The following is a 14,831-nucleotide window of genomic DNA, read 5'->3' as shown; positions in this document are numbered from 1 at the left end:
CTCCCCCTGACAAGCCTCTCCCTTCTCCACGTCCAGCTCCTACAGCTCTGGGAGAAGAACGGCTACTTCGACGACTCCATCATCCAGCAGTTACAGAGCCCGGCCCTGGGGCTCGGCCAGTACCAGGTGGGCGCTGCTCCCTGAGGTTGGGGGGCTGGGTGGTGCCCTTGGGGTCCTGGTAGCATCTTCCAAACCCAACTCCCAGGGGTGCCCTGGTGTGGTGGTGAGCAGCAGGAGGCGGGGTCTGAGGAGCAGCACTGGGGCCCACCCCCTCCACAACAGCCAGTGAGCTCCCCCTAAGGGAGCCCGTCAGGGTGTCTCCTGGCTTGCCATGACCAGCTACCTGGTGTGGGCCCTGCTCTCAGGGATGTCTTTGGTCCGTCTGCCCTGGTCCCCCAGGCATGATAGGGACGTGCGTAAAACCTTAAGTAGGCTGCCATGGTCATTGTGTTGGGCGCAGGGTCCCCTGTGTGCTTCTCAGAGGGGGCATCTGCTCAGAGGACAGGGCTGCAGGGCAGGGAGAGGAGGGCCAGATCTCCTTGGTTCCCTCTGCCGTGGCTCTGGCATTGCCACCCCAGCAACAGCTGTCTGGATAAAAGACACAGCTCACACCCCTGATTGTCAGGCCGTGAGGTGTCGTCTTCCTGCACATCAAGAAGTGTCAGAAGCTTGAGCGTCAGAAGCCACATGCTGACTGTTGCCCCTGTGATGCTCCTGACCGCTGCCCTCCCTATAGGGGAGAAGCTTTCGAGCTCAGAGAGGCAAACGAGGAGAGTGCATCTCAGGCTTTTAAAAAATTCTACCCACTTTTTTTGGTTGCTAAATAAGAACGGGCTCACATCACCATACCACAGTGATATTCCCTGCTTTTCTTTTCTTGAGTTGGTGGCAGTAGCTCATGGTTACTGAGCCGCCCTGGTCCTGTTCACTGTGTTATTTCCTAGTCCCCAGAGGTAGGTTCTGTTATCGTCCCATTTTACAGATGAAGAAATTGAGGCCCCAGGGAGGTGGTGACTTGTTCAAAGCCATATGGCCTGTGAGCCCGTCCTAGGGTGTGTGTCAGCCCAGGGCACGGCCGTCCTTGTGTATTCCCTTTGTGAGGGAATTCTAAGCTACTGCAGCACTGTTCTTTACCAAATCTGGCTAGATTGAGATGCTCTGTGGTTGTCAAGCCCAAGCTGATTATTTTACGTGACAATCCCTCGCCAGCCTTGGATCCCTGGACCTTGCTGTCTACAGCGTCGCCCCAACCTTCTGGGTGCTGTCCCTGTGCTGCTCCAGAGGGTCTCGGACCTTGAGTCCCACATGCTGAGCGCTGGCTTCCATGCTCTCCCCCAGGCAACCCTCATCACTGAATACTCCTCAGTGGTCCAGCCAGTGCAGCTGGCCTTCCAGCAGCAAATCCAGACCCTCAAGACCCAGCATGAGGAGTTTGTCAACAGCCTGACTCAGCAGCAGCAGCAACAGCAGATCCAGATGCCGCAAATGGAAGCTGACGTCAAGGCCACACCGCCGCCGCCTGCCCCGCCCCCAGCCCCCACACCCGCCCCGGCCATCCCGCCAACCACCCAGCCTGGTACGTGGCTTCCTCAGCACCCACCCCCCGGAGGCAGCCTCCAGAAAGCAGTCTTCTCCCCTCAGGAAGGGCTCGGGTTCTGTAGTCTCAGGTCCAATCCTAGGATCAGATTCTAATCTACTTAAAAGCACCAGGCAGGTGATTTCACGGGTACATGCAACCCAGCCCTTACACCTGAGACAGTTGAATACAAACCATCCCAGAGAATGGAGAGGAAGGCTCTCCAAGTCATTTTCTAGGCCAGGATAACTTAATACAAGATGCACGTGAGCAGGGAAAGAAATTTTTTTAAAAGATATCAAGTACCTAAGAGAGCCAACGGAGTAGGAATTATTAAAGTCTAGGAAGATCTGGGTCTGTTGTGGTAATAATATAGAAAAATGTTAACCCACTGTCATTTCTGAGCAGAGATGGAACAATAGTAAATAAAACCTCAGCAAGTGAAGTCTAGCCGAGGATTTAAAAGGTACATCATGATCAAGTAGGGTATGTTTTAGGAATACGTAAGGGTGGTTTAATACTAGAAAATCTGAGATGTCCCTAATGGTCCAGTGACTCAGACTCTGTGCTCCCGATGCGGAGGCTCGGGTTCCACCCCTGGTCAGGGAACTGGATCCCACATGCTGTGACTAAAACCCGGCACAGCTAACTAAATTCAAAATCTTTTTTTTTTTTGTAAATACTAGAAAATCTAGCAGAATAACAGTTGGGAAGAAATGATTTTTCAGCTAGATGCAGTAAGTGTATTTAATAAAATGAGGATAAAAATTTTTGAGTAAGCTAAAGTCCATATGGTATAGCAGTCAATAAGTAGGATACTTACTGTCAAGCTTTCAAAGAAGAGAGGTGTGTATCCCGAACAAGTCTTCTGTCTGTGCTGCCTTCCCCAAGGCAGTAGCAGTTTTCCTTGGGGTCAAAAATGAAGGGTTTATTGGGCGGTAAAGCCCAGCCTGGCTAGGCCCTGGGTGCTTGCTGAAGATCATTTCTGGTGGTGCTTCCTGCCGCCCCCTTCTCTGACTGCTCTTTTGTCTGGTTCTAGATGACAGCAAGCCTCCCATCCAGATGCCCGGGTCTTCCGAATACGACACCTCAGGAGGGGTTCAGGACCCTGCCGCCAGCGGCCCCCGTGGCCCTGGGCCCCATGACCAGATCCCACCTAACAAGCCCCCCTGGTTCGACCAGCCTCACCCCGTTGCTCCTTGGGGCCAACAGCAGGTATCTCTTAGAACTTGCTGCTGGGGTAGGTGGATGGCAGGCAGGTGGGTGCTGGCGCCTGTGTGGGTTCATGGGCCTTTAACTGATTCTGCAGCAGGGCACGGGGTGGCAGGGGCGGCCAGAGGGTGGTCATCTTCCCAAGGTGTGGGGACGGAGCTGGGGAGGAAAGCTGGGCCTTTGCATCCTTCCTGGGCGCTTGGGTTGCCTGGGCTTCTCACACAGGCCGCACGTTCACGTGAATGCTCGGAAGGTTCACCGTGTTGAGTATAGTGCGGTGATGTGCTTCCTTCCCTTTTTAACTGGTTCGGCCAGCAGTGTCAACATCTCATCACCTTAGAAAGAACCTGGTGCTTAGAAAGGGAAGGAAGTGAAAAGCGTTCGGCCGGCAGCGTTTTCTGGGGCTGGGACACTGGTCCGTCCCTCCCTCCAGGTTCCTTGGAGTCAGACTCATAGGCCAGGGCGGGTGCAACTCATCAGGCAGAGCATGACTGGCAGGCAGCCCACAGTTTGCTGTCCAGGCCTGGGCCTGGTCAGAGCGTCCAGGTCCAGCTCTGGGCGTCCATCTGCCTGTGGGCCGGCTGTGCTGGGTGTGGCCCTCCCTTGTGATCCTGTTTGGACGGGGTGTGTAAGGGAGATGGCTCTGGGCTGACGAGTAAGGGATCGTGGCTGTGACTTGCCCCCCTTCCCCCAGCCTACCCTCAGCTTCACAAAGGATTGGGTGTCTGCACAAAGTGGCCCCCATCTGTGGGTGCCTGCGGTGACAGCCAGGTCATGGGCACCCTCTCACGTGGAGGCGCTTCTGCCCATTCGGTTGATGCGGAAACAGATATGCCTCAGGTCTCCTGGCTCAGTCTTTCTAGGGACCAGCAGGTTAGGCTCACAACAGTGGGGCTCCCTCACTGAAGGCTAGCAGTGTGCCTACCATGCACGGTAGGACACCACGGCCTGGCCTGCCCATGTGGCGTCTTATGCGTTTTGAAATAGTTGTTATATTGAAAATCTGGCTTTGGGGTTTCTCTCGAAAGACCTGAGGGTGTGGTGGCCTGAGCCGGCCTCCCAGCCCTGCTCCTGGAGGTGGCCCTCTGGGCAGCCTCACGCTGGTCCTGAGTCTGGGTTGCAGTCCTGGCTCATTGAGTGTTGAGAGCAGCAGCCAGGCAGGCTCTGGAACTTACTGTCTTCGACTCATGGTAAGACAGTTCCTGGTGGCATAGCAGACACTGAGACAGGATGAGAGAACCGTGTTGGGGAGAGACGCGACGGAAGGGGGAACAGGCAGGCAGGGGTGTGGTCAGGGGCCCCATGGCTCAGCCTGCACACCCGGGGAGCACTGGGGAAGCACCCCTGCCCTGTGCCGCTGAGGGGCTCGTGGACGGGTGTTCATCCCACGGCTTCTGTCAGGCATGAGGTTGGGGTGCTCCCTGGCCCTGATGTGGGTGCGGCAGTTGAGATTCTGGGCCCGGGGTGCAGGCAGGCACCTCACATCCTCCGCCCGGGTCAGAGTGACGTGAAGGCGGTCATGCCCAGCTGGACTGTAGGCTTGCAGCTCAGGTGCTGGGCTCACGGCCGCCCACCCTGCAGCCAGACACCAGTGTCGGCAGGTGGCTGCCGCGCACCCCGCGTGCCCGGCACGGGCCGGGACTCACCTCTGCCTTTGCCTTGCAGCCTCCTGAGCAGCCCCCCTACCCACACCACCAGGGCGGGCCGCCCCACTGCCCACCCTGGAACAACAGCCACGAGGGCATGTGGGGCGAGCAGCGCGGGGACCCCGGCTGGAACGGCCAGCGCGACACCCCCTGGAACAGCCAACCTGACCCCAACTGGAACAGCCAGTTCGAGGGCCCCTGGAACAGCCAGCACGAGCAGCCGCCCTGGGCGGGGGCCAGCGCGAGCCGCCCTTCCGCATGCAGCGGCCGCCGCACTTCCGCGGGCCCTTCCCGCCCCACCAGCAGCACCCGCAGTTCAACCAGCCGCCGCACCCCCACAACTTCAACCGCTTCCCACCCCGCTTCATGCAGGATGACTTCCCCCCACGACACCCCTTCGAGCGGCCGCCCTACCCTCACCGCTTCGACTACCCTCAAGGGGACTTTCAAGCGGGTGAGTGTGAGATCAGCCTTGGGGGGCGGGGTCTGTCCTGGGGCCAGTGAACACATCCTCACCTGTCCCGAGATCCCCGAGGCCAGCTCACTCGCCAGCCTGCCATGTGACCTGGCATGCCCTGAGCCAGGGTGGCAGGCGGAGGGGTTGTAGGGTGACAGGGAAGCCCGGCCCAGGCCCGGACAGGGGGCAGGTGAGCGCACACTGGCAGCCTTGTTGTGGGCACCTCCCACACGTGGGCAGGCTGATTCTGTGTTTTCTAAAAAAATTTCGTTTTTACTCGTAGCTTCTTCCTGGATTTTCGCATCCATTCTTGACTATAAATTGAGCTGGGAAACCAGTAGGTTTATTGCTTATGTGAAGTGTTCTAGGGCTGCTGTAACAGGGCCATGGGCTGGGTGCCTCCCACAGCAAGGATTTCTCCACAGTTAGTTCTGGAGGCTGGAGGTCTGAGATCAGGGTGTCAGCTGGCTTGGTGCCTCCTGAGGCCTCCTGGGGGCCTGTAGATGGCCGACCTCTCCCCGCGTCTCCTCTATGTGTTAGTGTCTTCGTCTTACAGAGATACCAGTCAGTATTGGATCAGGGCCCACTCACAGGACCTCAGTTTCTCAGGACTAGGAGTGAATTTGCAGGGGAATTTGCACAGTTGAGCTCATAACATGGCTCTCTGAAGGTTATGTGATTTCCCTGTGGTTCCTTCTTTCACCCCGGAGGTCTGTTAGGTGCAGCTGTGTGTGCAGGACAGGCCACTGCCAGCCCCAGCTATTCCTCGGGGCTGTGAACGAAGCACTGCCCAGCTCTTGACTTGCCAGCAGGCCTGAGTGCAGTTTCTGTTCTGCAGAAATGGGACCCCCTCACCACCACCCCGGCCACCGCATGCCTCACCCTGGGATCAACGAGCATCCGCCTTGGGGTGGGCCCCAGCACCCTGACTTCGGCCCTCCACCCCACGGCTTCAACGGGCAGCCCCCGCACATGCGGCGACAGGGCCCTCCGCACATCAACCATGACGACCCCAGCCTGGTCCCCAACGTGCCCTACTTCGACCTCCCTGCTGGGCTCATGGCCCCCCTCGTGAAGGTAACGTTGCAGAGCTGAGCGCCAGGCCTCGCCACGCATGCTTGTCCTCCAGGTGGGACGGTCACGGGTAGGATCCATTCCCCACTTGGCTACAAGACGTTGTTTCCCAGGCCTCTGTCCCCCCCATTTCCTGCACCCCAATGAACTTCATCAGCTTGTCATTAAGGGTGTGCCTCAGTTAACGACCCTACCTTGCACGCTCACACGTGGCCGTGAGCAAGGCCCATGTCCCTCTGCTCCTCTGAGCATCCGTCCTGGGCTGCAGGTTTGGTACTGCTCGAGAAGGCTGGGTGTGAAGGGGGGTCCTCTTGGTCCTGGACTTGGAAGCCCCTTGTCCAGGGACTGAGGACAGGGGTTTCTCAGAAAAGGGGTGGTCAACCAATCAAGCAAGGCAGGAAAGGGGGTCAGAAGGGAGCCAGGGCCAGGGCTCAGGGCACTCTGGTCATTGCCCCTCCCTGGAAGTTGAGACGGGTTACACGGGGGCAGCGTGGAGAGCTAAAGGTCGAGGTGCCAGTGGGGCTGCCCTTGGGGTAGGGGCTGGAGCAGAGAAGGGGGCACAGAGCGGGGCCCCGGAGGTGGGCATCTGGGCACAGCTCAGTGGTCGGCAAGTGAGGGCATCTGGGGTCCACGGAGGGTCTGGATAAACAGGGTCTTTGCATTTTTGGTAGAGAGAGAATTCTGTAGCTACTGAGTCATTGGTGTGGTTAAAGCCCTCAAGAGTATGGGGTTTCCCAAGAAGGGCCGCCTGAGGCACTCTGATGCCCAGGACAGCTGTCTGCTGCCCCTCGGTTCCCTGGATGGGATGGGCCTGGGGCGCTGAGGCAGGGAGTGGTGACAGCGTGTTCTCTGTTGCAGCTGGAAGACCACGAGTACAAGCCTTTGGATCCTAAAGACATCCGCCTCCCACCCCCCATGCCACCCAGCGAGAGGCTGCTGGCGGCCGTGGAGGCCTTTTACAGCCCTCCCTCCCATGACAGGCCCAGGAACAGGTATGGCACTCCCGGAGACCCGCCGAGGGGCCGGCAGCAGGAGGGGAGGCTGCTGTCCCCTCCCGGCCTGTCCTCCCGGGTCTTTCTTCACCAGAAACTCACAGCAGGCACACCTTGTGCCCCGGGGTGGCGTGAGGAGCCTGACTAGGAGGGCCCACTTCGCCCCCAGCTCGCGTGTCACACGTGCAGTGCCCTCGATAGAAAGCTTTTATCACATCAGACAAGCGCTTATCTCGGGGCAGGTGTGTTTCAGAGACGGCCAGCTGCCGCCCAGCAGGCTTTGTCATAGGCGTCCCTCAGGAGCCTCTCCCCTGGTGATCTCACTTCAGTGGTTACCCTGCCGTGTGGCAGGGCACAGGCCTACCTGCCTACATCAGAGTGCCTCAGCCCCCGTTATGGTAACCTGCTCAGCTGTTCAGAGAAACCCCAGCCTGGAAAGGCGAGGAAGCCACGCAGGGCTGGGGGCGCATCCTGGGGCTGGCCCGCCCTTCAGCCTGGCTCCTCCTCCAAGGGGCAGCCTGTCGAGGCAAGCCCCCAAGGGCTTTCGTGCTGGGTCCTTGCTCAGGATCCCAAGCAAAAGAGGGACGGCCTGTCGGGCAGAAGGTCCCTGAGGAGGGAGACTTGGGTCTCCCTTCAGCCCTGGGACACTTGTGTCTTACAGCGAAGGCTGGGAGCAGAACGGTCTCTACGAGTTCTTCCGAGCAAAGATGCGGGCCCGGCGGAGGAAAGGCCAGGAGAAGAGGAACAGGTGAGAGTCGCATGCCCGCCGCGTCCCCTGTGGAGAGCCAGTCTCCACAGTCTCGTCCCAGGGCGGCCTGCAGGCAGCTCCACCATGGCCCACGGGCTCTCTGTGGTGTCACACCCAAGGCGAGGGGCAGGGGTGGGGTTAGTTCTGGTCTTTGCCTGGGTCTTGGGTGAAGCACCCTACGGTAAGGGTGCCGGGAGCCGCCGCCCACACGGCCAGAGTAAGACAGGACGCACCAGCTGGCGCGCAGCGTGCGGGAAGGGGTGTGTCTGCCCCCGCACTGGGCTCCTCTGGGTCCTCTAGGGCAGGGCTGGGGGGTGCCTCCGGCTCACCAGGCCTCTCCCCGCAGTGGACCCTCAAGGTCTCGGAGCAGATCCAAAAGCCGAGGGCGCTCCTCCTCACGCTCCAACTCGAGGTCCTCCAAGTCGTCCGGCTCCTACTCGAGGTCACGGTCCCGCTCCTGCTCTCGCTCCTACTCCCGTTCTAGATCCAGGTGAGCAGGGCGCCGCTGCACGGGGTGTGAGGCCTGGGGCCTCTTGGTGGCCGTACTGACCCTTCCCTCTCCCCGGCCCATAGGAGCCGCAGCCGCTCCCGCTCCTCTCGCAGCCGCTCCCGCTCCCGCTCGCGCTCAAGGTCCAAGTCCTACTCCCCAGGAAGGAGGCACCGGTCACGGTCCAGGAGCCCCACCCCGCCGTAAGATTTCTGTCTTAACTGTCCAATGATCTCTGGTAGCACTGGAACCTTCTGATGCTTTGCTGTGAATGTTGAAACGTGTCGTTAGAAGACCCTCTCTAGGCGGCCCGCGCCCAGGTGGCACCTGGGGGCCCCTGGGCGCTCGCTAGCGCAGTGACGGTGGCATCGCGTCTCACTCCTCGCTCTTACCTCTGCGGTCACGTTGTGAAGCCCAAGGCCAGGGCTGGGCTCTGTTTTCTAACCATTTGACGGGTTCGGTGTGGCCGGCCGTTGCCACCAAGTGTGGGGCAGGGACCGTCATCTTAGGGGACCCCCTTAACTGGCCGGCGAAGAGGATAAAGAAGGCGGCTAGAGACCCGAAACGTGTGTGTGTGTGTCCGTCTCACGCTGGCGACCCTTCATAGAAGCCACATGCTGTAATACTCTAAGTTTTCATTCCAATAAATGTATCCGCTCTTTTGTAAAAGACGTTACCTGTCTTAATTTTAGTTCCTCGGCTGGTCTGGGTTCTAATTCAGCACCTCCTATACCCGACTCAAGGCTTGGGGAAGAGAACAAAGGACATCAGATGCTGGTGAAAATGGGTAAGTTTCCGGGGAAGACAGAACAGCCCGCTCTGGGCACTCGGGGTTTGAGGGGGCTGAGGGAGTCAGAAGGTTCCCGCTTGGAAACAGAAACCTGCAGGGCTTCTGCCGGTGCTCTTTCTCACCGCGTTAGTTCCAAGTGTGTGCCCTGCGTGTCGTGGACTCCCTGTAGGCATTTGCACTGAACTTCATATCAGGGTAAAGGCGCAACGCTTCGGGCTTCCCCTGGGTCCCCTGGGTCGTAACCACTCATCCGTCTCTCTCTCAGGCTGGAGTGGATCCGGTGGCCTCGGCGTGAAGGAGCAAGGGATCCAGGACCCCATCAAGGGGGGGGACGTGCGGGACAAGTGGGACCAGTACAAGGGTGTGGGCGTGGCCCTGGACGACCCCTACGAGAACTACCGCAGGAACAAGAGCTACTCCTTCATCGCCCGCATGAAGGCCCGGGAGGAGTGCAAGTAGGCCGGCAGAGCCCCGCTGCTGGGCCCACTGCTGGTGGAGGATGGCAGGGGCAGCCCGCTCCCCTCGGCTCTGCCCGTGGGAGCGACAGGAGGAGGAAGACGGGCGCGGGTCTCGTGACCAGTGCCACGCTGGATGGTGCCGAAGGCCCAGGCCCCACCCGCACACCAGCTCTAACGTAGCAGCAGGCGTCACCAGGGGTGCCCAGCCCACGCGGCCACAAGCTTATTTCCCCGGACAGTGAAGCAAGAGACACAAGACCCCTGGATAAAAACTCCCACTGTCTGAAGGCACGGCCGTCTCACTCTCCCCTCAGCCTGAGCCTCTGAAACCAGGGGGTGTGTGTGCACGGGCCCTGCGCACGCACGCCAGGCCAGGCGCTGCTACTGCTCACTCGTTAAAAATGGAAAAAAGCAGAACCTTTTTGATTTGCAGAGTTAAATGGGGTTTTCATTTTTATTCCAAGCAGTTTAGTTTTAGAAAAAAGAATACTGATCTAGGCTGATCCCCAGGGACATAATTTGAAACCTATTTCCCCTGAGACATACCAGCCCTTAATTCAGTTACTTAGCTGTTTAAGTTGAGGATTTTTTTTCTTTTTTTTTTTTCGAACATTAGCCATTTGCTGTTACCTGCAGAAACAAAAAGTTCTGAGGAAACTCACCTGAGGCATCTTCAGGTCACGGAACAATGACGCCCTCGGAGAACTTGCACCCTTGGCGTCTCCACTTGCTTTTTTCACTGAGAGGAACCCCCACACCAGCACTCGTGTGAGACGGCCCATTCTCATCCAGAGTGTGGGGCGCGAGCCCTGGCCCTGCCTCCTGCTCGGTCACTTCTTTCGCGGGTCCCCACCTGCCCCCAAAGGGCGGGAAGGCCAGAGGGGGCCGCCTCTGCCAGGAGCCGCCTGGGATCCGCCCTCCTTGGCATCCCCGGGCAGCTTGGTGCAGTGCCGTTTATTTGTACAGAAACATTTTTGGAAAATTCTTTTCAATAAGATGCAAAATCCTCTCCAACTTTTCAACCTGATAGGATAAACTGTTTGATTTTTGTTCTAGATTTCCTGTAGCTGTGAATTGTTCAAACGTGTCTGATTCAAGATAAAATGTAAACGTGTTGTTAACAATTTCTTGTGGATTTTACTGTTTTGCCTTCAAATAAAGACCTTTTTTTTAAAGACTTTTATCCCTGTGTTTAAATCAGAAGCGTACTCAGGCTGAGGAGGGCGGAGGTGCGTCCTGAGTGCAGACTGTCTGAATCGTGGAGTTGGGTTGGAGCTCTGCCTGGGTGTCTCACGGGGGTCCCCAGCATGGACGCGTGGCCCTGCTCCCTCGTTAGTCGAGGGGGCTCTTCACCCCCACCGTCTCGTGAGCCTGAGAAGCCAGCACCTGCCCCGGTGGAGCCACTCCACGTGGCATCCCCTGGCATGCTGGCATCCCCATCCTGTGCGCGTGGTGACAGGCTCCACCTGGTTCCACTTCACTGGCCTGTGGTGTCCTCTCCCACGACAGGCACACCAACAAGATGGCTACTCAGCTGGAAATGATGAGCACCCCAACCACCGAATGCCCCCTGGGGTCTCGGGGGTGTGTGTCACGGCCGGTGTACGGGACCAGCTCCTCAGGTACTCGAGCCCATCTCTCCTGGCACTCATAGCTCCTTCTTTACCTCCTCCAGGGCCTCCTCCATGGTCAGCAGGGCGGGCCTGTGTTGTCTGATGTACTGTGGGGCAGAGGACACAAGGAAGCCATCACCGCTGCTGCCTCCGTGCACTGAGGTCCTGGGGCCTGGGGATGGCACCTGTCTGTCTCCAGGGGCTAAGAGGAAGAGGGGTTGTGGTAAAGGGGACAGGGGCAGGGCTACCCGGCTGCCCAGAGGATACAGGCTGGGGAGAAGGGCTCAGGTGCCACCCTCAGGGTATGGGCCTAGAGCAGAGCAGGCCACCAGCCACTCAGGGGCTGTAGGCAGAAGCAATCAGATCACTTCAGCTTGCATTCAGCTAACAACGTCCAACAGCAGAACAAGTTCAAGGACCCCTCAGGGGTGCCATCAGCCAAGTCCAGAACGTGGGAAAGTGGGACAGCCTGTTTTCTTCCAACCAATAAACTTTAAGGAAACAAGAGGTAGGGAAGGTGGGGTGGCCTGTAAGCAGCGGTTCTCAGAGTGGGTCCCCAGTGGGCCCGTGGGAGGAACACCCACTCCCAGGCCCACCCTACCGCCAAGGCAAACCAGGTGGTCAGGCCTTCGGGGGTCTCACTGCTCAGGGCTGAGAACCTCTGCTATATATATAGGTTGCTAAGTCCCTTCAGTCGTGTCCGACTCTGTGCGACCCCATAGACGGCAGCCCACCAGGCTCCCCCGTCCCTGGGATTCTCCAGGCAAGAACACTGGAGTGGGTTGCCATTTCCTTCTCCAATGCATGAAAGTGAAAAGTGAAAGTGAAGTCGCTCAGTCGTGTCCGACTCTTAGTGACCCCATGGACTGCAGCCTAACAGGTTCCTCTGTCCATGGGATTTTCCAAGCAAGAGTACTAGAGTGGGGTGCCATTGCCTTCTCCGATATATATAGGTTAGGAGTCTAAAAAAATAGTAAGTAAATTTGATGTAGGACTCTGGATACACATGAAGAAAACAGGAATGAAATGTACACCTTTTATGAGATGAGTGAAAATCTGAACACTGGACACCTAATAATGGTAACTGAGAAAAGTCAGTTTGGTTTTGGTATCACAGTGGTATTGTGATTATTAAAGTCCTTATTCTTAAGAAATACGTACTAAAATATATGTAGCTGAAATGCTAAAAATGAACAATTCATATAGTAGGATGCCATTTCTATAAAGAAACACCTGTCACATCACGTATAGCACTACACCTGTTCTATATATTTTATACGTTGTATAGGATACGTGACATGATACTGTATACATGCTTAACAGTTTATATATTACATAGGAGAAATCTAAAGGATATATATCAAGCTGGTAATAATTATCCCTGAAATTATGGAGAACTTTATAAGTAACAGATGTCCAACAGGATTTTTATAAAATAATGTCTTTTTGTCATCGGACAAGAAATGAATTTTGCAGGGGAAAAAGCGAGATGAGTGTGATATCCCCGGAGCGCCAGCCCTTGGGACTGGTGGCCCTCAGGAAGGGTCTGTGGAGGGGCAGGGCCCTCACCCAGGAGAAGGGCACCTTTGCTCTGACGTCACACGGCATCCCTGCCCCAGCCTTGGTCACAACCAAGGAGAGAAAGGGGCTCCTTTGGCCAGGACCGAAGGGGGCTTGGGCCCCAGCATCCCCAGCGCCCCAGTTTGAGCCCCGGAAGCTCCCTGCCCCCTCCCCTCCATGGAAGTGGGAGCCCCGGAAGCCCCCTGCCCTCTCCCCTCCATGGAAGTGGGGGCCCCGGAAGCCCCGTGCCCTCGCCCCACCATGGAAATGGGAGCCCTGGAAGCCCCCTGCCTTCTCCCCACCATGGAAGTGGGGGCAGCACTGTGGTCACCTCTTTGGTTTGACCCTGGAAGCCCCCTGCCCTCTCCCCCCATGGAAGTGGGGCAGCCCGCGGTCACCTCTTTGGCCTCCTCCAGGGTGTGGTAGTGGAATGAGTCTCCATCCAGGGAGCGCAGGAGGGACGCGTGCAGGTGCCGGCTGGCCTCGATGAACTGCTGCGTCAGGCTCAGCTGCTGCTTCAGCACATCATTGAGTGCGAACACGGCCGGGCTGTATGCAGTCAGGGCTGCCATCCCGGCTCCCGGTCAGTTGTCGGCCCCCCGGGGCCCCAGCCCCCAGCCCTCGCCGCACCCCCCGGCCAGCCCTGCACCCCCACCCCTCGGCTGTGGCAGGATGCTCTCCGCAGGTACTGCCCCTCCGGAAGCAGCAGCCGCCTCGCCTCGTTCTGCGCCTTTCTGCTCAGCGGTAGATGAACTGCGCTCTCTGACTTGTGTGTGGGTCTCACACCATCGACCCCCAGGCACCACTGGAAGCCTCAACCTCAGTGTCCAACACAAGGGAGGAAGGCCAGCGACGTGGCTCTCCAGACAGTGCAGCCTCATGGTGTGGGTCTAACTCTCCTGAATTGTACACTTCAAAATAAGCAAGAGTGGAAATTTTACACTTCGTATGTTTAAACATGTGGGGCTTCCTGGTGGCTCAGCAGTAAAGATCCACCTGAAATGCAGGAGACGGGTTCTATCCCTGGGTGGGGAAAGTCCCCTGGAGGAGGGCATGGCAACCCACTCCAGTATTCTCGCCAGGAGAATCCCATGGACAGAGGAGCCTGGCGGGCTGCAGTCCATGGGGTTGCAGAGTCAGACACGAGTGAAGCAACCGAGCAGGCACGCATGCATGTTTAAACACGTAATTAAAATAATTTAAAATGCAATTAAGATAAAATTTTTAGGGACTTCCCTAATGGTCCAGTGGTTAGGGCTCTGAGTTTCCACTGCAGAGGGCACAGGTTTGATCCCTGGTGAGGAAACTAAGATCCCACATGCCACATGGCATGGCCAGAAATTTTTTTAAAAATATTTATATATAATTTTAACAAAATAAAAGTACAATTAAAAATAACTGCAATGGTTAAAAATGCTCATTACTAAAATAAAAAAGATCATTACTAAGACTATACTCATGGAAAAGTCACTGAGGTCAATATTATGTTTAAAAAAAGGATGAGGGTGTTTTTTTTTTAAAGATATAAACATTTTACTTATAACCAATACATTTTAACATCTTCATCTTCTAAAAATGGTAAGAAAATTGAAACGGTAAGAAAAAGAACAGGTTCCAGACGCCCCCCGGCTTCTGTCGTGTGAGCCATCAGTGGCCCCATGGGGACCTGGCACAGACTGGGTTTCCTACAGTGACCGTCACCTCTTCACTGGCACCTTCCTCTCACCCCAGGCTTGGCGGGGCCTCCCCAAGGCCCCGTGACCCCTCCACACTCAGCAAGAAGGCAAGGGCCGTGTCCACAGGACTGGCCACTCAGCACTGGCTGAGCGCCTGCTGGAGGAAAGCAGCTATGAAATCTGGAGAGACGGTCTCAGAGGGAACACATAAAGACGGCCCTGTCGGGGCAGGAGGCTTGCAGTGTGTCCCTGCCAACCTTCCTGTTTTCTCCAACATGGGTGTCCTATTGCAAGACAGAAAAGGTTCTGGGACACCCAGTCTGTCATCTGGGAGCCCAGAAATTGTGGCAGTTACCTGTGGCTGTGACCGTCCCACCAACAGATTCTCCAAACCCAGCACCTAGGGGTGGCCCTACGCCTCCAAGGGTGGATGTGAAACTGCAGGTAAAATGTGTCTGCTTCACCTAAAGGAACCCACAAGGTGGGCTGGGCTGTTACCTTCTATGGCGTCTGCACTGATGACATGGCTGGCGATGGGGGGC

At 57.1% G+C, this 14,831-nt stretch overlaps 2 protein-coding genes across 2 annotated transcripts in view; one reads left to right on the top strand and one right to left on the bottom strand.

The window, feature by feature from the left end:
- Positions 1 to 10,615, top strand: part of CHERP (calcium homeostasis endoplasmic reticulum protein) — a 19,481-nt gene extending 8,866 nt beyond the window's left edge. Inside the window, 12 exon segments of the mRNA XM_010845602.1 lie at positions 37 to 126; positions 1,339 to 1,576; positions 2,616 to 2,791; positions 4,454 to 4,661; positions 4,664 to 4,888; positions 5,730 to 5,968; positions 6,824 to 6,957; positions 7,619 to 7,705; positions 8,052 to 8,195; positions 8,279 to 8,395; positions 8,885 to 8,979; positions 9,248 to 10,615. Of these exon segments, the coding sequence (XP_010843904.1) occupies positions 37 to 126; positions 1,339 to 1,576; positions 2,616 to 2,791; positions 4,454 to 4,661; positions 4,664 to 4,888; positions 5,730 to 5,968; positions 6,824 to 6,957; positions 7,619 to 7,705; positions 8,052 to 8,195; positions 8,279 to 8,395; positions 8,885 to 8,979; positions 9,248 to 9,441 (1,947 nt within the window). The 3' untranslated portion in view covers positions 9,442 to 10,615.
- A 79-nt stretch (positions 10,616 to 10,694) lies between these two features.
- Positions 10,695 to 14,831, bottom strand: part of LOC104992653 (chromosome unknown open reading frame, human C19orf44) — a 22,727-nt gene continuing 18,590 nt past the window's right edge. Inside the window, exons 7-9 of the mRNA XM_010845603.1 lie at positions 14,788 to 14,829; positions 13,012 to 13,178; positions 10,695 to 11,160 (exon numbers count right to left, since the gene is read on the bottom strand). Coding sequence (XP_010843905.1) covers positions 11,089 to 11,160; positions 13,012 to 13,178; positions 14,788 to 14,829 — 281 coding nt within the window. The 3' untranslated portion in view covers positions 10,695 to 11,088. The remainder of the gene's footprint in view (positions 11,161 to 13,011; positions 13,179 to 14,787; positions 14,830 to 14,831) is intronic.

This window comes from Bison bison, unplaced genomic scaffold (assembly GCF_000754665.1).
Source record: "Bison bison bison isolate TAMUID 2011002044 unplaced genomic scaffold, Bison_UMD1.0 scf7180017864221, whole genome shotgun sequence".
Taxonomy (NCBI): Eukaryota; Metazoa; Chordata; class Mammalia; order Artiodactyla; family Bovidae; genus Bison; species Bison bison.
The sequence above is the reverse complement of the archived record's forward strand: the minus strand, read 5'-3'. Positions and strand labels throughout refer to the sequence as shown.